General features: G+C 54.1%; 2 protein-coding genes across 3 annotated transcripts in view; both read right to left on the bottom strand.

Moving 5' to 3' along the window:
* TMEM63A (transmembrane protein 63A) overlaps positions 1-10,598 on the bottom strand; it is a 33,968-nt gene extending 23,370 nt beyond the window's left edge. The window contains exons 1-4 of the mRNA XM_060091356.1: positions 9,956-10,598; positions 6,662-6,837; positions 4,898-5,097; positions 1,704-1,783 (exon numbers count right to left, since the gene is read on the bottom strand). Coding sequence (XP_059947339.1) covers positions 1,704-1,783; positions 4,898-5,086 — 269 coding nt within the window. The 5' untranslated portion in view covers positions 5,087-5,097; positions 6,662-6,837; positions 9,956-10,598. The remainder of the gene's footprint in view (positions 1-1,703; positions 1,784-4,897; positions 5,098-6,661; positions 6,838-9,955) is intronic.
* Positions 10,599-12,984: 2,386 nt separating this feature from the next.
* LOC132483338 (left-right determination factor 2-like) lies at positions 12,985-15,944 on the bottom strand. 2 transcript variants are annotated; one of them, XM_060088634.1, is made up of 5 exons: positions 15,695-15,944; positions 14,376-14,404; positions 14,158-14,273; positions 13,680-13,922; positions 12,985-13,348 (listed from the first exon to the last, which is right to left on the bottom strand). In XM_060088634.1, exons 1-5 carry the CDS (start codon positions 15,942-15,944, stop codon positions 12,985-12,987), a joined length of 1,002 nt encoding a protein of 333 aa, XP_059944617.1. The 2 variants fall into 2 exon arrangements, with proteins under 2 accessions (XP_059944617.1, XP_059944616.1); XM_060088633.1 differs by having other exon boundaries at positions 14,158-14,404.
* Between the last annotated feature and the right edge of the window lie 8,324 nt (positions 15,945-24,268).

Genomic DNA, 24,268 nt, shown 5'->3' with positions numbered 1-24,268 from the left:
GTCAGGGCATCAGTGGACCATCCTGTGCTCCACACCCTTGAACCTCAGCCCTGTGACGGGTCTACGTAAAGTGACTTCAAAGTGTTGCCTGTTTACAATATATTTCCCAATATAGCAAATAAAACTTGGAATAAATACTGTATCTTATCAAATCGAAGACACCACTGGCTGTAAAGGGCACAATTATTTTTTGAACCACTAAGAAGTAAAGGATGCTGTCAATGAACTATGATCACCATTGATAATAAGTTGCACCCAATTTCATAGATGAGAAAATGCCCAAAATGCGCATCTTAGACTTGATGAGCTGGGGCATTTTACATTGCTCATTGGGGCAGATCCTTTCTTCTGAGTGACCCATAAAAACACCCCGTGCGCTTTGAATCTGAGGCGTTTGCAATGTGCTAAGTTTTGCTTTTCTCTCTGTTTTCCTACTCCTGGCTTCACCATCCCACTTCTAACGGCGTAAGGCCTGGTGAAGCTCAACTTTCAAAGCCTTTCCAGAGAACCGCCTCATTTGACCTTCATGGTAACCCCATGGGCAAGAAAAGGCAAGAGGGAACAACCCAACGAGCTCAGGGTTCTGACCAAGATGATACAGCCACGAAGTGCGGAGGCTCCTGATTTCCAGGTGCTCTCGTCTGTTGTGGTACTCAGCCCTCCTAGGAGTGAAGGTGCCAAAAATGCACCAGGTGTTTCAAAGGTTTCCCCCCAAACAGTCCAAGGCTGGCACACAGCTGAAGCAGAGGCCCCAGCACCTCACCCCAAGGTTAATACCCTTGGGATTCTGCAAACACCAGGGTGGAGACTGTGGGGAAAGAAGGTGCATTTACAGACACCGCCATCGCCCTCCTGCACAGACCGCATTTCAACACGGGAGCCCCCTGTGAAGCAAGAGTGGGGGTCTGCCTGCGGAACCCCCGGGGAGGCTTGGGCGGGGCAGCCCGGGACAGTCTCTGTTTCCCCAGTCGCTTCCTATTGCTGCATCTGACACAAGATCCTGGGGTGAGGGACAGCTAGTTGGAGCTGGAAATTCCAGTTGTGCAGACCTGGAACTCATTCTCCCCCTTCAGGTGACATGCGTAGAGAGCCCAGGGTAGAGGACGTGAGTCCTGGCCACGGCAGTCTGTGCTCTGTGACGGAGCGTCCGAAGCTGGCGGATTAGGGCCGCTGGCTGACCCTGACCCAGAGGAGAGGGGCAGCTCACCTACGGCCCTTCTCAATCCAGCTCGCCTCATCCCCAGCCCCGAACTAATTAATCTCAAAGAAGATACACTTGAAAATGTCCAAGGCGAGAAAGAAAGCTGGCATCCTCCTCGGCTGATGATGAAAGCCTTAAGTATCTAAGGCAACTAGATTTCTTCCGTAGCCTGAAGCAGCTGGTTCACAGTCAGCCACCAGCTCCAAGCCCCGGGGGAAAGCTGGGTGTGTGGGCAATGGTTTTCCTACCACCACAAAGAAGGTACCAAGGCTAATCTCACAGGTCTGTGGTGAAGAGTAGAGAGAACAGTTTCTGGTACAGGCCTGGCAGACACACTAATGAACACAATCTAATACGAGCGTCATGTGTGGGCTGTGCCTGGTGGGCTTCCCAAGCCCCCAGCCCCATCCCAGCCTCTGTCTCCGTCTCTGTCTCTCTGTCTCTCTCTCTCTCACACACACACACACACACATAGATACTTGACGTAATGAGTCTTTTTTACCTGTCTGCTTCTGACACCAGGGCAATGCGGCCATAATCCCAGAATTTTCTTCTAATGATGGAAAATACCAATACTAAAAACTAAAAGTAGAAAAGAAATCAAGTCTTGTAAAAGCATATTGGATGGCTTCTAATTAGGGGCAATTGTCTTAGGGGCAAAGCCCACCCCTCCCCAACCCACCCCCCAACCAGCTCAGGAGGGCTAAAAGGGCCAGAGAAGGCACGGAGCTGCCCAAGGCCACACAGCTCAAGGGCTCAATGCTGTGCTCACCCCCTTCACCCGCTCCCGTCCCCTGTGCCCAAGCCACAAGGGCTGTCCACGCTGACCCGGAGCTTGCCCTGGCAGCCCCCTCGTCAAGCACTCAGGTCCTGCTCTGTACTCTCTAGGCAGCCCTGACAGCCACAGCCTTCCTCAGCCCTGGTTTGCCTGCAGGGTCTCCTGAGCAGCAAGGCCCTCACAGCAGCCCTGGGGACCAGCTCCCTCCTTCACTTTACAGAGAGCTGCATTTTTCATTACAGAACAGAGGTAGCGGAGCTCCCAGATGCTGAGCCAGAAGTGCTCAGATCTTTATCTTGAGTTTGGTTCTCCTGGAGGCAAGTCCTGGGGACGCCTGACGCAGAGCATGCAAGGGCAACGCCCACTGAGGGCCTGGTGCTCAGTGTGGCTCGGCCTCCACAAGCAGGGGCCCTTGGCAGGCCTGTGTGCCCAACGGCAACGCGAGGCGCTGGACTCAACTCTAACCCCCTTTCCGCTCTAAAAGTCTGTCGATTCTAGACTGTCTCCTCCCTCCCTCCGTGTCCACCTTCGCAGGTCCTCTGCCTTGCTCCTGCCTGTCTCCCCTCCCTGGACAGGCTCCCTCCCTTCAGGGCTCAGCGTTTTAATCAGTATATCCCTGCCTGCCCTAGTCAGGAACTGTGGTTTTAAATGTGGGTTTTGTGTAAAATAGATGGCTAGTGGGAAGCAGCCACATAGCACAGGGAGATCAGCTAGGTGGTTTGTGACCACCTAGAGGGGTGGGATAGGGAGGGTGGGAGGGAGACGCAAGAGGGAGGAGATATGGGGATATATGTATATGCATAACTGATTCACTTTGTTATAAAGCAGAAACTAACACACCATTGTAAAGCAATTATACTCCAATAAAGATGTTAAAAAAATTAATGAATGAATTGGCTAAATGGAATTTATAATAAAGAACATTGTATATTTTAAAAATAAAAAGAAAGCAAGAAATCCTTCCTATTTGTCCGTGTTGGACATTCCCTTTATTCACGTCACGATACTCTTTCTGGTATTCCTTCATGCTTAAGCACAAATAAAATTGCTCTGTTTCTCAAGATATTAAAAAAAAAAATGTGGGTTTTGGACCCCAGAGGGGCTGAGTTCCAGCAGCATTTTCTCAAGGTGAATCTGGAAGTTGGTGATATATTTTCAAAGGCAGGTGAGTCCTGCTGTCGGATAAACATGAAGGCGGCTCGGCAATTGCCTGCCCTCTGCCCTGGCTGCTGCTCCCTTGGCTCGAGCGGTGTGGACATTTCCCACGCATCTCTCTCCTCCAGGCCCCTCGGGCTCTTCGGTGGGTCCCTTCCTCCACCCCACCCCCAATCCCCGTAACTTCCTGCAATACAAATCCACCCCCACCAGCACACTCCACTGGAGAGCTACTCTCTCTTCTCAGCTAAGACATACCCAGCCCAGCCTGCCTCTCCGGACTTCTCTCCTTGGCCCAGACCCTCCCCTCCCTGGAGACGCTGGATCACAGCTCTAGGGCCACCCTCCTCCATGAATCCCACCAACCCTCAAATCCATCACCAAGCTCCTGCCTACTCCCTCCTCCCAACCAAGGCTGGTAGATATGACTGTTCCCAACCTACAAATGGGTTTTGGCTCCAAGACGTAGGTTATTCGGCACTTAAAGAGCCCTTTTTCGTAAAAGCAACATGAGTAGCACATGGGTTCCCACATCTGCCCCTAGAGGACCAACAACGTAGCAAAAGTCTAAGGCAACAATTTAGACTTTAATCCTAGGGAGGAAAACGCAAAGAGGAGTTAGGACTCCCTTTCCCTCTTCCTATGAACATTTTCCCCCCAAGCAAACTTGGGTTGGATACCCGCCTCCTTCAGGGATGGGGGTCCTTGGGCTACCCTAACCCCCCTCCCCCAGGCCCCCACCTAACCTCTGGCCCAAAGCAGTCCAAGGGGTCTACTCCCTCCGCCCCCTCTTACCCTGTTTAATCAGATGGTCTCTACTATATGGGAGGAGAAGGTGACAAGAGGGACCAACCACCCCATGGGCACTTGTCAAAAGAAGGTGCCCCTGAGCCCCAGTAAATCTCACCTAGCATGTCTGAGCCAGTCTAGGGGAGAATACGGCATATTTCAAATTGGGTTGGGGGGGCGGTCTATGGGAACAAGGAGATCTGAACTAAAGAAAGGCCACCTGGGGCTTCCCTGGTGGCGCAGTGGTTGAGAGTCTGCCTGCCGATGCAGGGAACACGGGTTCGTGCCCCGGTCTGGGAAGATCCCACATGCCGTGGAGTGGCTGGGCCCGTGAGCTATGGCCGCTGGGCCTGCGCGTCCGGAGCCTGTGCTCCGTCTGGAGCCTGTGCTCCGCAACGGGAGAGGCCACAACAGTGAGAGGCCCATGTACTGCAAAAAAAAAAGAAAGGCCACCTATGAGGGTCGGCCCTGATAAGGTATACTCGCCTTTCCCCAGTTTTCTCCTTTTCTCGTCTGATCCTCTAAAGGCCCAGGGACCCCAGTGGGGAACAGGGGGGTGACATTTATAAACTGGGAATTGCAGCTGCTCTAATGCTCATTCACATCTCTCATCCCTGTGGACTGACCCTTCCCAAGGGTCTTAGACACATGACGGGCTGATAACTCGGTAACAATGGTAATAATCAAAAGAATCGTAATGTGTATTCTTTACATACATTGCCTTATTTAATCTTGTCCCAGAATCTCCGAGGTAAAAATTATTACCTCCATTTACAGAGCAAACACCTGAGGCCTAAACAAGCTACGTAACACGCCCAAGGTTACAGAGCTGCGAAGTCGCGGAGCTAGGGCTTCAACCCAGGGATGTCTGCTGGCTCCCCACCTGAGTTTCCCAGAAAGCCCTGGGGTGGCGGGGAGTTGGGGGATGGAGGTTAAACAAACAAATAACTGACACGATCCCCAAGGAGTCTCACCAGGAAGCAGGTGACGTCTATGAACAGGACAGTGGGGATGCCACCGAAGGTGACCCCCTGGAGCACGGTGCTGTTTTTGGCCGAGTTGTAGCAGTAGGAGTCATTGGGCTGGTCCCCGATGCCCAGCTGCTGGCGGATGGCCACCGCCCTGGATTGCCACAGCTCCAGGAATGGGGAGTCAGTCATCATGCTGGTCCTCCCTGGAGAACGGGACCCGGCGGAGGGTCAGGGCTCCAACTTTCCCGTGGTTTCCCCAGCCAGCGCTGGCAGAGCCAAGGGCGGGTGTCTCCTCCAGGGGCTGGTGGGGCACAGGGATCGGGGAGAGGCAGACACTGGTCCCGAGTGCCCGGCAGAGTCTACAGAAAATAGCTCCATTGTGGGAACAGCCCGGAGGGTCAGATGGACCAGGCGGATGGCTCACCCAGGACACAGCTGGCCGCCTCCCCCAGCGGGGGGTGAACAGGAGGACAGGGAAGGACAGGAGCTGCTGTGCTGCCTGCCTAAGGGGTGCCAAGTTCCTCCAGCCTCAGGGACGACTGCCGGGAAGTCATTCCTGCAGGGGGACCCCGGGAGGTCCGGAGGGCAGGCAGGGGAGGCCAGGCAGGGCACAGGAATCAACAGAGGAGGAGGAAGAGAGTCCAAGTGCAACAACCCTTGATCATCTGAGCCACAGACAAGAGTTCATGGGATGTCAGGTCGGGGCCTCAGAGACAGGCCCACTGCATACACTTGGAAACCGAGGCTCAGAGGCTTGAGATTTCCATTAAGATTAAGGAGCTGCTCGGGGCAGAACTGGGTCTCAGACCCAGCCTCCTGGGTCCCAGACGCCAGCTCTCTTTCTACTACGCCACACTCCCTCTGCAGCCGGCTACACACATGGGTTAGTTTAGTGAGAGATTAAAAGCCAGGAAAGGGGCAGCGGAGAAGAGACAGAAGGCAAAAGGGGGTAGTCTAGGGTGAGGAGGATGGGGTCCCAGGCCTCCTCAGGGACCCCAGAGTCACCCACCGTGCATCGCTGGAGCACTCCCCAGGCTCTGCCCTCTCATTCCTACACCCCTAGCCTTACCGGAAGGTCTGGCATTTCCAAAGCAAATATCACTCCAGGCTGGTTGTTGATTTTTCCTTTGAGGCTCCTGGTAACCCAGGTGAAACTAATGGAAATCTCCAAACACCAAAGGCCCCAGAGTTAGTGGCCAAGTTCTGGCCTGCTTTTCACACTGTCTGTGGCTGAAGAGCCTGGAGAAATGCTCAGCAACACCTTCCTCTCAAGGTCCCACCTCCTTAAATCTGGTTAACCTAGATTCCCAGGGGACTGCGGCTAAGTCTGGTCTTTCTACCTGTTAGAGGGACAAAAATCTTGGGGACAAGAAGAGGAGGTACAGAGAACAGACAGATATTTGGACTACCTGGTAATACTGGCAGGGTGTGTGTTGGGGGAAGGTGATTCCCAATTCTGGCCCCTGGGACAGCTGGGTTGGGGACAGTCTCACACACACACGACAGCAAGTGCAGGGTGGGTGGGGGGAGGTGGCAGGTCAAGGGCATGGGAGGACTCCCCAGAAGGCCAAGCCACTCTCTCAGCCCTGTAAGAGACTGGGCAATGGCCGCAGGGTGGGATGGCAGAGCCACAAAAGCTGCCTCTGGCAGACAGATGGTCTTAGCTTCCCTCCTTTAAACCCCACCCCCCGGGCACCGCCCCAGCGGAACGCCCAGCCTGACACTGATGGGCAAAGGCCTGCCCCTCCTTCCTGTCCCCGCACTTACCAGATGCCAGGGGAAGGAAGTGTGGATGAATGCCTTGGAGAGGACCTCAGTTGACGCAGGCTCTAGCAAAGGCAGTGGCGGGCCTGGCCACCTCCCCAGCTGCCTCGGGTCCGCCACTCATTTCCCGCAGGGCTTTCCTGACTGGGGTCATGGGGCGCCAGCCTTTAGAGACTTCCCTGAAGAAACACAGACAGTCAGAGTCACGTGGGAGCTGCCCTGTTCCAGTTCAGGGCTTCTGGCCTGAAACCCTGCAGCCCACTTCCCCTGCACTCACACGTGCCCCAACGTGTCGGAACTCAAACGCTCGTACGGAGCCTGTGGTTCTTCCCAAGGCGCTCCCTCCTGCCCTGGCTCTCTCCCCAGACTCCTAGCACTACGGAGGGTCCACACTCCTCTGTGCTGCCTTGCTCCTCTCTCCTCTCTCTTTCCCAGCATCACCTGAGGGTCCAGCCTCCCCCGTCTTGTCCAACGGCTCAAGGCCCTACTGAAGCCAGGGCAGTGGACCTCCCCCCTACAGAAGCACTGGCAGCTGTAGGCTCCAGGAAGACTGAGTCCAGGACCTCATACGGGCCCCAAGAGGCTTCCCCAGGGCCCCCAAAGGTTAGAATCAGGAAAAAGGAATGCAGCAGAACAAACAAGGAAGGCTTCAAAAGTGAAGTGGAAAAAAAAAAACCATCCCCATAACATGGTCACAGAGGGAGCATTGTCCCTGGAAAGGGGCAGCTACTGTGGTGGTGCTGGGGCAGGCTGAGCCTCACCAGTGCTGCTTTGTGCTGAGCTTTGGGAGCGCAGAGGCCCCGTGGGAAGCAGGTCCCGAAGCTCCTCTTCCCCCTTCAGCCCCAGTCACGCCTCTAAGTCAAACAGGCTCCCCTGGGTGGTTTTACAAGGTTTGATAAGAAGGACTCAGCCTGGGATGGAACCTCAGGGCTCCCCAGAGGTGGCCTGTCTTGCCTGCCCCCTCCAGGTGAGGGCACAGCTTTGGGGGCCCGCATTCTCTCTCAGAACTTTCTGCTTAGTTGTAGTCTGTTACACATGCAAAGTCCAGATCCTGCTGAACCATCACGGTCCCTCCAGGGCCAGCCCCCTGCATCCTCCCAAACGGGCACGCTCTGAGAGGGCAGCTGGAAACACACGCACCACAGACAGGGTGGCCCCGCCAGGCTCAGAAGGAACGGGACCGGGAGAGAAGGGAACTGAGCTGGTGGTGACCGGGAGAGAGCTAGCTCAGTGGGCAAAAGACTGGTAGTGCTGGGCGGGGGCCAAACCAGCAGGTAGGCCCTGTGGCCAAAGGAGCCCTGCCTGGCAATGTTCACTCATCCCATATTTGTCATATATGCATGTGTGAATGCTTAGTCTTATCCATGCCTTCCAGAGAGCTCTCTGCTCATCACCTCATTCAGGAAAGGCAAGATATACTGCTGAGGCCCAGGCGCCAGGTGAGCAGCAGGTGACTCAGGCCCCAACGCCAAGTTCAGCCCACATACACCCTACAGTCTGGTTGTGGCCAGTGAGACAGAGAGCTCAATGCCATGGCTGGTCCCAAAATTGCCAGAGAAGTCAGCCACCAATGCTAACCCCCTGCCCACCTGAGCTGGTACCCGCTGGCCCCTGTAGCACACCGGAAGATCTCTACGCCTCCCCTGCCAGGAGTGGAAACAGAACGCTGCAGGAAGTGTGTGAGCATCGTCAGCTCTTGCAAATTCAGGGTATTTTTATCATCACCAAATTTTCCGACTTTGTTAGGATGACAAGCAGCTCCAGGCCTTCTGCCACAGGAGGTGACTCTGATGTTCTAGATGACAGGTTGCAAACTTCTCCTTAAAGCCCCACCAAACAGGGCCCAGGAACCTGGACAACCATTTACCTCCACAGACACAAGCCCTGGAGCGCCAAGGCACAGCACAGAGTCTGGCTGCAGTGGGAGGCGGGGCTGCCGGCAGTCACCTGAGCAGGCTCTGGAGTTAGGGTCTCAGCACCACATGCCTTTAGACAAGTGGCTTAACCACTCTGTGCTTTGGCTTCCTTCTCCATAAAATGGGCACAAGGACGTCTCTCCTGCAGGGCTGGTGAGAGGCAATGCCCATAAAGCACTGAGCCCTCGTGGGCACTCAAAATCTGCTCTTATTTTGTCACCTCTCCAGACAATGCGAAAGACAATAAATATTAGGAATAGCAGGACCCCATCTGATATTTTTCCTGTTACAGCCCAGTGAACAGCCAAGGGAGACCTTTGCCCCCAAACTAAACAAACAAGAGGTGTATGAAGGCAAAAGGAGGCCTCTGCCTCTGTACACATCCACCTCAATGCAGAAGCAGACTCAGGACTACCTGACAGGTGTCAGAGGAGGGGAGAAGGTAGAAAGACAGTGGGTGCACAGAAGGCAGAAGGGAAATATAGGTCGTTTCTCCAATAAGCGATGACCTGGAGTCTTTCCTTCTCCCCAACGACCGTCCACAGCCCTGCAGGAGCCAGGGCCTGAGAAAGACCCCAGGATGCCACCTTGTACGCACTGGGCCTGGACTGGTGAGCACAATCCACTGGCTTAACCTCAAACCCTGCACACTGTGGGGCTGGGACACAGCCACACCACTTCAGCGTGGAAGGAAGCTGGCGGGTCATTCTGTGTACAGCTGTGGCCTGCTGCTCTTCAGGACACCGCCTGAGCTGAAAGACAGAGGCCACGCCAGAGTCTCAGGTGGCCGGGCTTATCAGGTACGAGCACCTCTGCGTTTTGGGTTTCCTGGCAGAGCTCTCCTCACCCTCCCCACCCTCCCCAAACCCCCAGCTTCCCTCCTCAGGACTCCACCAGGGCTGCAGGGAGCGGTCACGGGGGAGCAGCCCCAAGGTGCTTTCTACCTTCCCAGCAGGTGACTCAGATGCCTGGCCCCTTCCCAGGCCCACCTCGCAGAGTCGAAGGAAAGGCCCCCAGGCTGCGCTCCGGATTAGGCTGGGAGGTCGACTCCAGCTGACAAATCCCCAAAGAGAGGGGTGGGAAGAGAAAGGGATCAGCCATGAAGGCGAAAAGCTGGAGCCTTGGAAGGGGAAGTCCCGAAAAGCCGTTAGGAAAGCTGGAGAGGCGCGGCGCTGGAAGAGGGGCGCGGGGTCTGCGCGGCCCAGGGACGGACCTTCTCCTCCCACCCACCCGGTCACCCCTGCTCTGGAGTCGGAGGCCGGAGGGCCGCACCCCGGAACCGGACACTAGACATGGCACCCTGACGTAGACCCCAGGTCCTGCACGTCCCGGGGAAGGCGGAGGGCGACATTCCCCCCTCCCAACGCTTCTTCCCTTTTACCTGCGGCGGCGGCGCTGCGGCCCGGCGCGGCCCGGGGAGGTTGTCTGGCTCCACCTGGCCGGGCGGGGCGGAGTCCCGACTACTTAAAAGTTACAAAGTGAAACTCCGGCGCTCGTGCACATGCGCAGACCCGCATCCACAGCTTGCTCAATTTGCAGCTTCGGCGGGGCAGGCGTCCGCGCTGCTGCCGGCTCCCGCGCCCCGGACCGTGCGCCCCTCATTGATCCTCTGCCCTGGCCTGGCCCCGGGGCGGCTGCTCAGCCCGCGCAGCTCCTCCTAACGTTCTGCAGGCCCCGGTCGGGCCGGCTCGTGTCCTGGGACCGAGGAGGGCGCCGCCACGTCTAATTCCTCTCCCCAGCCCCCGGCGCGTCCCCTTTCCCCCGGCACCTCGGGGAGCCCCGGGCCTAGCACAGGGTGGTCGCGTCCGGGGGATGCGCGGGGAGAGCATTGGCAAACGTTCTTGATTGTCCTGTATTGCACTGAATTTCCGCGACCGGCTCTTAGGCCCGCCCAGGGGAGTGGGAGGATGGGAAGCTCGGGTGGGCTCAGCCCACACCTCGGCTCCACGCAGTCCGCGGTCACCCGGCTCCCAGTGTGAAAGGCCGCGGCTCCCCCACCGCTCTGGGCAGCCGGACAGGGAACGCCCTGTGGAGGGTGGGTGGGTGCGTCCTACGTTTGGCCCCAAACGGAGGTCGCAGTATTTTCATCGGTCCCCTAGAGCCAAAGCGGGTACTGCCAGGACCAGGCCGCCGGGGGCACCCATCTAGCCCAGCTCACTAAGCGTGCCTTGTTTCCCCGGGCTGGGTCCCAGGGTGTTTCCTATGAGCCAGCGGCCTCCGCAACTGGATTGTAAGCTCCCCGGGGGCGCCGGGGTGTGCGCTGGGCCACACGCAGGACGGGGTTCAGTGAGGACTGCGCCGCCTGTGAAACCGAAGACCACCGCCTGCCTGCGGCACCAAACTGCGCTCTTCCGCAGGCCTCGGTTTCCGCGTCTGCAACACGAGGGGGTGGGACCGGAAGCTTCCCCTCAGGTCCCTTCCGGCACTAGAAATTAGTAAATCCTGAACAGGCCTTCACTCCGAACGAGTACAGCTTTGCAGGGCCTCTGACCTGTCTTCCATTTCTGGGCTTTCCTCTTTCCTGGAAATGGTCCAAGTGTTCTCCTTCCCTCCCTGCCCACGCCTCCAGCACCAGCCTGGGGCTCTCTGGAGTGGGGTGGGGTAGGGGATGTCTCCTGCTTCTCTAACAGCTCCTTTTGTCCCATCTGGCTTCCTCCCTCTCCTCCACCCCCAGCCGCTAGTTATTTCCCAGAGTTTGCCCTTGGCCCCTGCGCTCAGCCCGGCCCTTGTCCTTCTGCGCAGGTGCCTGACCATCTCTCCTGCTCTTACCTCCCGTTGCCAAGGGCCCACGCCTGACCTCCAGCAGGTTCCTGGGTGTGGCTGCCAGACTTGCCCCTGGCTTCTCAGACTGCCTCTGTCCACTCTCTGACCCCCCATACGCCCCACCTACGTGTCCCTATTCCGTCCCTGCCTCAGTTAATGGAGCCACCCCCTGCCTGGTCTGTGTCCTGGGGCCCAGGGAAGTGCAAAGTTCTAACCCCTACCCTGGTGGAGCCACTGACAAAGAGAAAAGTTAGGATCCTTGATTTCAGAGAGGGAAGGGATTTCTAAATTTGACTTTCAGTTGGTTATTTCAAAATCAAGAGAAGGCCAAGATAGATCAAAATGTGAGTTGAGATAACTATAGCCCCCATTACGTGTCAGGCAGTACGTAGAGTGCTTATAAAAACACTATTTCCGGGACTTCCCTGGCAGCACAGTGGTTAAGACTCTATGCTCCCAATGTAGGAGGCCCGGGTTCGATCCCTGGTCAGGGAACTAGATCCCACAGGCATGCTACAACTAAGGAGCCCACCTGCTGCAACTAAGACCTGGCACAACCAAATAAATAAATATTAAAAAAACAAACAAAAAACCCCACTATTTCCTTAAATCTCCAGTAAAAGTACAGAAGTCAGGGATTGTTCCTATCTGATAGACAAGAAAATGAAAATTTAGAGGATATAGAATTTATAGCTAATAAGAGCTGTGCAGCCTGGCTGGCAAGGAATCCAAGACATCCACGCCCCAGGCCCAGATCCTACATCAAACTCAGTTTAAAAGCCAGTGTAATCTTGGCATTTGAAAGTCTTATATTCACCATTTTATCATTTGCTCCCTTTATCTGCCCCCAAATCTAAAGGAGTGACCCACATTCTTGTAATATTGATGATGATTTTGATCGCAGATTTTTAAAAATTTTGTATCAAGTAGAATTGAAATAAAGCCCACTCCCTGTGCCCAGAAAAGTTAAAATGTCAACAACAATGACCAAAATAAATTCTGCCTTAATCCTAAGAGGACAGGCACCTGAGAGTCAATGCCTTTTGATCCTAGCAACCTGTATCACTTAACTGAGACCTTGAACAAGTCTTTTTAAGCTTTTCCCTTAGTTTTCTAATCTGGTTGACCCAATCCCTATAGAACTTTCTGTTCCCTCACAATTTGCAGGATTCTGATTAAAACATAGCAATACCAAATAAAATCTGTTTTATTTGTTTCTTACAGAATACCCTTATTATCTGAGTTGGGAATGCACAACCCATACTTGACCCTAGGTTTTAAGCCCAGAGTGGCAGCTGCATCTCCCACCCATACCACAGAGCTCAGCCCAGATCCAGTGACAGGACAAGGAAACAATGACAAATTGTGGTTTCTCCTCTTAGGTTACAAAATCTACACAGATAAGTGCTTAGGATACAGTGCAGTGAATAATGTCAAGAAAAGGTAGACTGGGCAGGGGTTACCCAGTGGCCAGGGAGTCTTGTTCCTGGGAAACAAAAATCAGAAGGTGAGCTGACTGGTCAGCAGAACTCAGGAGAGAGCACAGAGCGTGTGCCATCCACGGTTCAGTAATCCCCATCCCTCCTTGTGCCCTGGAACACCATGACACACACACAAGCCAAGTCCCTCGATGGCTACACCCTGTGCCTACGGCTCCAGCTTCCTTGGTACAGGTGCCCCGTCCCAGGCACAGCTGCACTTCTGTACCCTCATGTTGGGCAAACTGACCACCTGGGGCCTGGGCTTGCCTCCCTCCGGGATGCTGACAATCATGGGCAGTGAGGTCGTCTCTGAGGCGATGCACTGTCGAGGCCCCAGAAATGGCCACTTGAAGGTCAGGGGCTCTGGGGGCTGCTGGCAGGTGCCCACACACTCATAGGCCAGGAAGCCTGGGGGCTCCAGGACCCAGTTCTCGGCCCACTTCATCCCCTGCAGGTCAATGTACACCTCCCGGCGGCAGCAGCGGGTGCCCTCGGTCACTGGTGCCTTAGGATCACAGTTTCCCTGAGCTCTGTGGGGGGCAAGGAGAGGCAGAGTCAGAGGTCAGCTGGGAGGGCAGAGGTCAGGGGGCCCAGGGCGGGGCTTAGTGGGGCATCTGGAGGGAGATGTATGGTCCATCTCTTGTTATGTTCAAAATGCTGGATATTTGTGATAAGGATGGATAACTAGAAATAACCCCCAAATAAATAATTAGACCTGATACTACTCCTAAGAGCGTTAGGAGAAATTTTATATATTCATCCATTCCCATAGCACCCTGTAAAGTTGCCCATTTCAAAATAAGTTTAATTCCGCCATTTGCCTCATTATTCGGGTTCACCCATCTGACCCACAGCACCTACCCGTAATCCCTGAGGTCCAGGGTGTGCAGCTCCAGCTGGGGCTCCCGCTGCCTGGCGCCCGACGGCCCCTGCGAGGCAAAGCGGACCAGCCTGTGGGCGCTGGAGGCCAGCGGGCCCAGGTGCTCCCGCTGCACCAACACCTGCAGCAGCAGCGGCTGCCGGGGCCGGCGCAGCTGCTGCCAGAAGTTCACGGCATCCGTCACGTCCAAGGCCTTCCAGCCGCTCTCGTGGATGGACACCAGCCTGCGACACCACACGGAGACACAGGTCCGCGCTGAGGGGTGGGGACTGGGACAGCTGGGGTGGCCCCGGGGGGGCCCTCTCCCACCCCCTCCCTTCTCCCCTCCCTCTCCCCTCCCCCCCCCAGGGGCCTGGCCCCGACCGCGCCGCCCCTCCTCCCCCAGGCCGCCCCTCCTCCTGCACCGGGCCCAGCCCCCTCCTCATCCCCCGCCCCACACCACAGCCTCCACCTCCCCACCTGGAGTCGATGAGGGAGGTGCGGTTGGAACCGTCGTCGCGGACGTGCAGCCACTGGACGGTGACCCGGGCGCGGTCGCTGCGCGGGAAGAGCCGCTCGTGGCTGCGGAGCGCGGCCTTGGGGACCGGCTCCTGGAAGAGGCGCAGCACGGCCTGCACCAGCTCGCTGTGGGGCGGCAGCCGCTGCTCCATGTCGAACACCAGCAGGTGCGAGGAGACCTCGGACACCAGGAACCTGCCGGCCACCTCTGGGGACACGAGCGGGGTCAGCGGGGCCCCTCCGGGCACCAGGAGAGCTCTGAGGGTGGCAGGGTCCAGGGCCAGTGACCAGGGTTTCCCCAGTAATCCCTAGGGAGAGTTTGGGGGCTGGGAAACTAATGGGCCAGGCCAGAAAGAGAGCAGCACCTCCACTCCTAGGAAAACTGCTAGGGCCAAGCCGTCTCTCCCCCATCATCTGAGGTTGGGGCTTGTTTACTAGTGGCGTCTGCCCTCACCTGGTAGGGCAGCTTTGAGATGCTCTGCAAAGACTGGTGGTTCCAGTGAGGACTACAAACCCACAGCCTTCTTTAGGCAAAGGGGCAGGAGGGGGAATGGAGGGCGGGAGGCAGAAGACCCAGCTAGTGAAAATCTATGGTCACCGGCTGAAACTGGCTTTTCCTAAGAGCCAGAGGAAGAGCCCAGAATTTACTTTCATTTCCCTGCTCATACCCAGTGAAATGTCCCCCAAAGGAGGAAGAGCAGCCAGGGGCCTGTAAACAACTTTTGTGGGACTACTGAGCCCTGAGGGAAATGGTGAGGATTGGTACAGCACCCTCCTCAGAGGCACCAGCAACATGTCCCCAACACCTGAGGCTCCAGGTGGACAGCATGATCACCTGACCAGCCAGCCACGTGGCCACAAGCAGTCACCCCCTCCAAGTGTCCAGGTCTCCTTATCTCCCCAGACACCTGGCCTGGTCTGTCTCTGGGCACGGAGGAGGTGAGCCCCAGCCCCAGGGAGGTGACAGGCTGCAACAGGATTCAGACCTGGTACCTCCCATCTCATAGAACGCCCACACTTCTGGGAAGTAGTCAGAGCTACTTTAATCTCACTTCCAGAAACACAAATAGGCTAGAGTTGTTCGGTGACTTGTACAAAGTAAAACAAATATCAGAACTGAGAACTGAACTCAGAGGTCCTTACTCTCTGAGGTAACCTCTGCTGAGGCCAGCCTTTTTGTCCACCAGCACAAAGTCCCCTTGACAGTCTGTCTTCTCTTCTCTATTCTCCCCTCTATTCACTTTGCTTCCCCACCCCGTGATATCTGGTCTTGCCTTGGCCTTGGCAGCGGGTCCAGCCTGGCCCAGCTCCTGCTGGCCCCGAGGGGTGGGGCCCTCAGTGCAGACAGAGACCAGGGACCCGGGCCCAGCCTTCCTCACAGTCCATGGTCCCTCCTCATCGCCCTGTGGACCCTGAACCCCCAGACTGCCTCCCCAGAGCAGGCCCTCCCCCCAAACCCCCGCGAGGACCAGGCTGCAGCAGGGAGGGAGGGCCTCACCTTGGAAGTTCTGGCTGAACCTCTTCCCCCGGGAGCGGGCCTCGTGGCTGCGCTGCAGCAGGGCCACGTACTGGGCCCTCACGTGGGCAGGGATGATCAGCCTCTCCACGTCGGCTTTGTCCAGGACGGGAGCCTCGCTGAGGTGCAGCTGCCGCAGCAGGCTACCCAGGACCCGCTCCTCGGTCAGGGCCACCGCGGGGCCGGCCAGGGGCAGCGCCCAGAACACCCAGCAGAGCCAGAGGGGCCGCATGGTGCTGCTCAGGAGAGGGAGGGGCAGAGCGGACGTGTCCCCGGACGAGGCTCCAGGAGGGTCCCAGCTGGGTGTGCTGAGGGCCAGGCTGGGCCAGCTTTATAGCCAGGCCTGGGCTGGGCCTGGGCGGTGGGAGGGAGGGAGCCCGGGAGGGAGGGAGGTCACACCCCTCGGACCTCCTGGGAGTTCAGTGGCCAGACAGGTCCCTGAGCCCCGAGGAGGGGGCTGTCTGGACTGTGGACCGTTGGCTATTGTTGTGGGTCAGAAGCCTCTACCTTGGCTTGGGGTCCCTGACCAGTTAAATTTAAAAGCTTGTTTCCTGAAGAAGAGGCAGGGATCTCATTCTGTGCTAGATCCCCTGTCCGCAAGTCAAAGAGCAAACTCCCGTCCCTGGAGTGTGGACGTAGAGTCCTGTTCCTTGCTGCAGCTGAACTGCCAATTCAGCACCAGGGCTCTCTGCCTAAGGACCGATCCTGCCTGCTGGGATGAGCGTCTGAGCCTGGTGCTCAAAGGGCTCCTGGGAGCTGTTGTGCTCCTGGGCTGTCCACGGTTGGAAAACCCATTATTTTCCCTGGTGTTCTGGGGGGTCTTCCTAGGCAAGGGAGCCTGGGATAATTTAGTTCCAATGGGGTTTTGTCCAATAAGGAAGCCCATCCTCTCCCTCTTCCTGGCTGTTCATGGATTCAGAGGTCAGAGTCAAAAAGACCATCCAGTCCATCCCCTCCTCCAGTTTTTGAGTCAAGAAAACCAAGGCTCAGAGAGGAAAACATCCCCAGGCTCACAGCCGTTCTCCATGGACGCCTGCGTAAAGTCAGGTCTTCTGATTCCCAGCCCAGAATTCTTTCCACAGCCTCAGCTATTTGCAGCCAGAGTCCTGCTCAACCCCCTAAAGCTAACCAAGTGGACTCAATCCAGGTGATCAGGGCTGGGCAGGGGCAGGGGTCATGTCCGCCAGTTTCCTGAGACTTCCCCATGTGAATGTGGATTTGCCTGGTTGAAGAGTTTCACTGGGGAAATAAAACAGTTGGGCAATCAGCCAGGGATCAGGCTGCCAGATGAAATACCCAACACAATTTGGGATGTACTTTAACAAATTATTTGTTGTTTATCTGAAATTGAAATTTCATCTCTCACTGGGAGTCCTGTATTTTTAGTTGCTAAATCTGGCAACCCTAGCCAGAGGCCAAAAGAAGAAATCGAATGTGGATTGGGAGACTTTTGACAATGGGCTGATTAGCGGGCGGGAGGGCAGCCCCCATCCTTTGTCATGCAGAAGAAGGAACCAGGCCTCCCCCACTTCCACCCCAACCTGTGTCTGGCCTAACACCCTGCCAGGTCAGGTCGGCTGGAGATGGTTAAGTGGCCCCTGAGCCAGATCTTGAAGGGAGGAGAGGGGCCAAGGGAACAGGGCATCACTACCCCTGACTACGGGCCAATCTGGACCTGGCCCACAGCCGAGGGTACCCCAGAGGGCAGTGGGCTGGCCGTCTTGGGGTGTGGGCAGCAGACCTGGCCCCCAGAGGGTCCAGGAGAGATGGATGATAGGGACTGAGGCAGGTGAGGAGCGGGACCAGGTGCCCACCACCATCCTCCTGCCCCTAATAGGGTGGTATTTGACCCCAGCCAGAGTCCCGACTGCCAGCTGAGGGCCGTGAGAAAACGTGAGGTCAGAGGTCATCCTGCGGACTCTGCAGATGGGGACAAACTGGACCAGACCCTGGGCTTGGAACTAAAGTGAGCTGTGAGGTTGGTGAAGACTGGAGGCCGGGAGCCAGTTCACCTGTGGATTAGAGCATCTGGGGGTCTTTGCAGGGATAGGGGCTCCTGTCCCCTTCCTGAGCAGGGCAGGCACTGCTGTGGTGCTTCTGAAATTCCCCGAGGCCCAGCCCCAGGTGCCCTGGGCTGCCCCAGCCCTGCACCCATTATCCTCCCGACCCCAGACCTGGGGGCCCATGTGGCTCCTTGGGGTCTCCAGACACACCTCTGGGTGGGCAGTGGGCCCTCCCTGTCCTCCCAGAGCAGCTTGGCCTCCGCATTAGCAGGGCCAACCCTTCCCTGGGGCTTCCTGGGCTGAGAAGGGTGGGGAACAGGAGAGGACTAAGGACCCATGTTTCCGTTTATCCACACCTTTCGGGCAAGGGGGAGCCCTGGGTTCAGTGCTTGCTGTGCCACTAATCGGCTGTGTGGCCTTAGATGGGTTTTCTATCCCCTTCAATGTAAGTCTCCTCCTACAAAATGGGGATAATGTACTTTTTTTGCAAAGAACTTGTCAGTATTGGTGGAGATGTCAGCAAAGTGCCTCTCACAAACTCCCCCCCCAACACACACACAATAGGTGCTCAATAAATGGTAGGGGTCTTTCAACTGATACTAACTTACCATGTTTAACTTTTTTAATTTTTAAGTTAACAATGTTTCTTAATTATTTTCTAGTTAATACACATAGTACAAAAGTCAAAAGGTGTTCATGAAAAATAGCAGCCTCGGGAGTTCCCTGGTGGTCCAGTGGGTAAGATTCCATGCTCCCAATGCAGAGGGCCCGGGTTTGAGCCCCGGTCCGAGAACTAGATCCTGCATGCATGCCACAACTAAGAAGTCCACATGCTGCAACTAAAAGATCCCACATGCCACAACTAAGACCCAGTGCAGCCTAAATAAATAAATAAATAAATAAATAAATATATATATATATATATATATATATTTTAAAGTCAGCCTCCCTGCCTTTGCTGCTCATCTCCCACTTCCCCTCCTCAGAGACAGTCTGCTTACAAAGAAACTCAGATATTTTTCCCACCGTACGAATCTTACTAATCTATCATCGTGATCCATACCCCCTTTTCAAAATTATAATTTTATTCTGTAAATGGTACAGTAAAAAGTCTCTCCCATCCCTGGCCCCAGTCTCTCTATCCACCCCCACCCCCACCCCATAGACACCAGTGTTCAATTGATTCAAAGGGGTTTATTGAAAGGGGTTTAGTTCAATTGATTCAAAGGGGTTTATTGTTCTCTCTGACACGCTGCCTCTTTGAAATCAGAAATTGTCTCATAATCACTGACGGGCAGGTGGCAGTTAGGACGCTCTTGTGCAACAACCTTCTGATGACATTTGGTGTCTCAGGCTGCTCTGGCGGCCATAACAAAATGGTAGTGGGGAGAGGGGAGAGGGCGGTCTTAAACAGCAGAAGTTTATTTCCTCACAGTGTGGAGGCTGGAAGTCCAAGATCAAGGTGCCAGCAAATTTGGTTTCTTCTAGGGCCTCTCTCCTTGGCTTGCAGACGGCCACCTTCTTGCTGTGTCCTCACATGGTCTTTCCTCTGTGCACACACATCCCTGGTGTCTCTCCATGTGTCTAAATTTCGTCTTCTTAGGACACCAGTCAGATTGGTTTAGAGCCCACCCTAAGGGCCTCATTTAATTTAATCACCCCTTAAAGCCCCCTGCACCACCATCTCCAACTACAGTCACTCTCTGAGGTACTGGGAGTTAGGACTTCAACATATGAATTTTTGACACAGTTCAGCCCTGGTCAGATGAAGGAAGCTCCAGCATCAAAGGCCCTTAGAGGGCTTCCCTGGTGGCGTGGTGGTTGAGAGTCCGCCTGCCGATGCAGGGAACACGGGTTCGTGCCCTGGTCTGGGAAGATCCCACGTGCCGCAGAGCGGCTGGGACCGTGAGCCATGGCCGCTGAGCCTGCGCGTCCGGAGCCTGTGCTCCGCAATGGGAGAGGCCACAACAGTGAGAGGCCCGCGTACCGCAAAAAAAAAAAAAAAAAAGCTCTTAGGTTTGAGGAAATACCATAATTTCTTAGGTATCCTTCAGAGATATTCTATGCAAATATATGCAGATACATCTCTTTCTTTCCTTTTTTAACTCAAAGATTAGCATACTACACATATTTCCTACAGTTTTCTTCTTTCATTTAACAATATACCTGTAGAATCTTCTGTATAGTACTGCCACATTCTTTTATTTTATTTTACTGTTACATAAATTTTTTATATAGATGTACCATAATTTATATAACCAGAATCTTTTGAGTGAATATGCAAATTCCATTTAAATCCTTTGCTATTACAAATAATGTTGCAATAAATCGCCTAGTATAAATGACACTTTATACATATAAGAATGTATCTTTTGGATAAATGTCTACAAGTTGATACACTGAGTTACAGTGTATGTGTAGTTTTCATTTTGATAGTTAAATCAGTTACTGATAGTTTATATTTTTTATAGTAGTTTATAGTAATAGTTTATATTTTTTTGTTTTTGAAAATGGGATCTTTTATTCCACAGCACTGTCAATTATTGTTTGTATCATTGAAGAATGTTGATTTCTATGTACCAATTTTGAACCCAGCCTCCATACTGAATAGTCTTATCATTTGTACTAGTTCTTAGTTGATTCTCTTGCATTGTCTAGGTACAAAACCTTTTTTAAAAAAAATTTTTATTGGAGCATAGTTGCTTTACAATGTTGTGTCAGTTTCTGCTGTGCAGCAAAGTGAATCAGTTATATATATATATTTCCACTCTTTTTTTGATTTCCTTCCCATTTAAGTCACCACAGAGCATTGAGTGGAATTCCCTGTGCTATACAGTAGGTTCTCATTAGTTATCTATTTTATACATAGTAGTGTATACATGTCAATCCCAATTTCCCAATTCATCCCACCCCACCCGCCTTGGTAACCATAAGTTTGTTCTCTGCGACTCTATTTCTGCTTTGCAAATAAGTTCATCTGTACCATTTTTCTAGATTCCACACATAAGCGGTATTATTTGATATTTGTTTTCCTCTTTCTGACTTACTTCACTGTGTGTGAACATCTCTAGGTCCATCCACTTTTCTGCAAATGGCACTATTTCATTCCTTTTTATGGGTGAGTAATATTCCATTGTATATATGTTCTAGTACAGTTTTTTTTTTTTTGTCCATGCCACCCACAGCATGTGGGAACTTAGTTCCCCAACCAGGGATCGAACCCACACTCCCTGCATTGGAAGCTCAGAGTCTTAACCACTGGACCACCAGGGAAGTCCCTAGGTACAAAAGTCTCAATGTTTGTTAATAATGATAATTGAATTCTTCTTTTTAAACCTGTATTCCTCTGAGAAATGCAAATCAATACTACAATGAGGTATCACCTCACACCAGTCAGAATGGTCATCATCAAAAAAATCTACAAATAATAGATGCTGGAGAGGGTGTGGAGAAAAGGGAACCCTCTTGCAGTATTGGTGGGAATGTAAATTGGTACAGCCACTATGGAGAACAGCATGGAAGTTCCTTAAAAAACTAAAAATATAACTACCATATGACCCACCACTCCCACTACTGGGCATATATTCTGAGAAAACCATAATTCAAAAAGAGTCATGTACCACAATGTTCACTGCAGCTCTATTTACAATAGCCAAGACATGGAAGCAACCTAAGTGCCCATCGACAGATGAATGGATAAAGAAGATGTGGCACATATATACAATGGAATATTACTCAGCCATAAAAAGAAACGAAACTGAGTTATTTGCAGTGGGGTGGATGGACCTAGAGTCTGTCATACAGAGTGAAGTAAGTCAGAAAGAGAAAAACAAGTACTGTATGCTAACACATATATACGGAATCTTAAAAAAAAAAAGGTTCTGATGAACCTAGGGGCAGGACAGGAATAAAGATGCAGACGTAGAGAATGGACTTGAGGACACGGGGAGGGGGAAGGGTAAGCTGGGACGAAGTGAGAGAGTGGCATGGACATATACACACTACCAAATGTAAAATAGATAGCTAGTGGAAAGCAGCTGCATGGCACAGGGAGATCAGCTCTGTGCTTTGCAACCACCTAGAGTGGTGGGATAAGGAGGGTGGGAGGGAGACGCAAGAGGGAGGAGATATGGGGATATACGCATGCATATAGCTGATTCACTTTGTTATATGGCAGAAACTAACGCAACACTTTAAAGCAATTATACTCCAATAAAGGTGTTAAAAAATGTATTCCTCGGGCTTCCCTGGTGGCGCAGTGGTTGAGAGTCTGCCTGCAGATGCAGGGGACGCAGGTTTGTGCCCCGGTCTGGGAAGATCCCACATGCCGCAGAGCGGCTGGGCCCGTGAGCCATGGCTGCTGAGCCTGCGCGTCGGGAGCCTGTGCTCCGCAGTGGGAGAGGCCACAACGGTGAGAGGCCCGTGTACCGCAAACAAACAAACAAACAAACAAACAAACAAATCCGAAAAGAAAAACTCCCACATAGACTATCCTCAAATCTTGCCCTGAGGAAGGACCTTCTAGAAGCCCTATGTCTCCATATGCTCCTCTTCCGGCCTCTTTCTCTTCAATTAATTAAGCAAATGTATATTGATGATTTTGCCTCTTCTCTGTAACCTGGGGGCAGCTGAGAACACAAAGGGGCAGCTGATGCAAGAGGAAGCTTGAATTCAGTGGGGCTGGAGGCCGTGGGCCAAGGGCACCCTAAATGCCATGCTTTGGTGGTTCCACAGCCTCACCCCTGCCCCGGTTGGGCTCTCCCTTTGCCTCACTCGCCTCCCATTTCCCCCTCAATCCCCCTCACACCCTTGGGAGGAAGACATTGTTGACATTGCAGGAAGGAGGCTCAGAGCAGTTAAGACTCTGGTCCAAGGTCATAGGTGGCTAATGAGAGCACGGAGGGGGGGCCAATCCTGGCCAATGACCTTGGGCGAGTTCATCACCTTGCCTGCGCCTTGGTTTCCTTATCTGTGAGGTGGGAGCACTAATAATATGTATTCCACGAGCTCAGGGTGAGAGTTCAATGAGGTACAGGCCCAGAGTAAACACTCAATCCAAACCAGCTATTGTTATCTGGCTGCAAAGGTGTCCTTCCTGGCCCTCTTTCCAGAAGCCAGGCCTCTCCTTGCCTCACCCAGCTGACCAGCAGACAGCTGTCACAGGGAGGCTCAATGATCCTCCTGAGGCCACACAGGCGCCCAGCAAGGACTGAACCCAGGACCCAGCCTCGCTGGGAAGGTGTGGATGAATGGAAACGCGGGCCCTCCTCCACCCCCCACCCTCTTCAGCCCAGGGAGTCCCGGGGAAGGGCTGGTCTGCTGATGCTGAGACCAAGCTTATCTGGGAGGACAGGGAGGGCCCACTGCCCACCTTGTGGGCAGGGGTGTATCTGGAGACCCCAAAAAGCCACATGGGCCCCCATGTCTGGGTGCAGGGTTGTGGCAGCACAGGGCACCCGGGGCTGGGCCTCGGGGTGTCTCTGGGGTTCACAGAGTGGTGTCTGCCCCTGTCTGGAAAGGGAACAGGACCCCCCTGGAGCCCCCAGATGCTGGGCTCTAATCTAGAAGGGAACCTGCTCCTGGGCTCCAGCCTTCACTGACCTGGGTCCTCTTTGGTTCTGAGCCCAGGCCCAGGTCCAGCTCATCCCCACCGATGGAGCCCATGGGATGACCTCTGACCCTCATATTTTCTCATGAAGCCTCAGCTGGCAGCCGGGACTCTAGCTGGAGTCAAATCCTGGCCTCCAGGGGCAGGAGGGTGGTCATGGCTCCCACCATCCATCTCCCCACAGTTCTCAAGCTCAGGCCCACGGCCAGGCCCGCAGTCAGGGGTGTTGAGCTTTCCCCCTTCCTCCAGACTCAGGCTCCCGGGCTTTGGGATGAGTTCACCACCTCTGGGCCTTTTAGGACAAAGCCAGTCTGCAGAGGGCCAGACTCTCCCCCAGACCCACAGCCGGAAGCCAGCCTCCTCCCTCTGCATGACAAAGATTACCCCAGAGGGCTAATCAGTCCATTGTAAGAAGCCTCCCAATCCACACTGACCTTCTTCTGGCTGATTGCCCAATTATTTTACTTCCCCAGCAAAACTCTTGAACCCAAGTGGAATCCACATTCAGGAAAGGGGCCTGTGTTTGCAGAGGGATAATAGGTCTGGGGGATTTGCTCATTGTCTGCTTCTACTGATCCGCTTGCCAGGTCTGCACTCAATCAGTCCCCTATATTAATGGTGTCTCACCATCTCTCTGACCTCGGGCCAGAAGGGCCCCGGGGCTGACCTGCTATTACGAACAACCTGAGGTCATGGAAAGAACCTGCTGCTCTTTCTTCCGAGGTGATGTGGTCCAGTCTCCTGGCTTCCCTCGCCATCCAATCACTGATGGCTCTAGGCTCACACCTTCAGCCTGCCCACTTCACTGGGTACCAGAACCACATATCCAGCTGCCTTTCCACCCTGACCTGTTCCCATCTCAGTAAATGGCTCCACCCTACACCCAGCTAGACCTCCCGACCTCAGGGTCATTCTTGATTCCTATCCCACATCCTTCAGAGTCAA

The sequence above is a fragment of the Mesoplodon densirostris genome, chromosome 2 (genome assembly GCF_025265405.1).
Source record: "Mesoplodon densirostris isolate mMesDen1 chromosome 2, mMesDen1 primary haplotype, whole genome shotgun sequence".
In the NCBI taxonomy this organism is placed as follows: domain Eukaryota; kingdom Metazoa; phylum Chordata; class Mammalia; order Artiodactyla; family Ziphiidae; genus Mesoplodon; species Mesoplodon densirostris.
Note: the sequence above shows the minus strand (reverse complement) of the source record. Positions and strands in the feature narration are given on the sequence as shown.

Excerpts from the sequence above, each read along its gene's own strand:
- LOC132483338 (XM_060088633.1), bottom strand. The coding sequence starts at position 15,944 with ATGCGGCCCCTCTGGCTCTGCTGGGTGTTCTGGGCGCTGCCCCTGGCC. Across the intron at positions 14,405-15,694 it reads GTTCAGCCAGAACTTCCAAG|AGGTGGCCGGCAGGTTCCTG; the intron begins GTGAGGCCCTCC and ends TCGTGTCCCCAG. Across the intron at positions 13,349-13,679 it reads CTGGACCTCAGGGATTACGG|AGCTCAGGGAAACTGTGATC; the intron begins GTAGGTGCTGTG and ends TGCCCCCCACAG.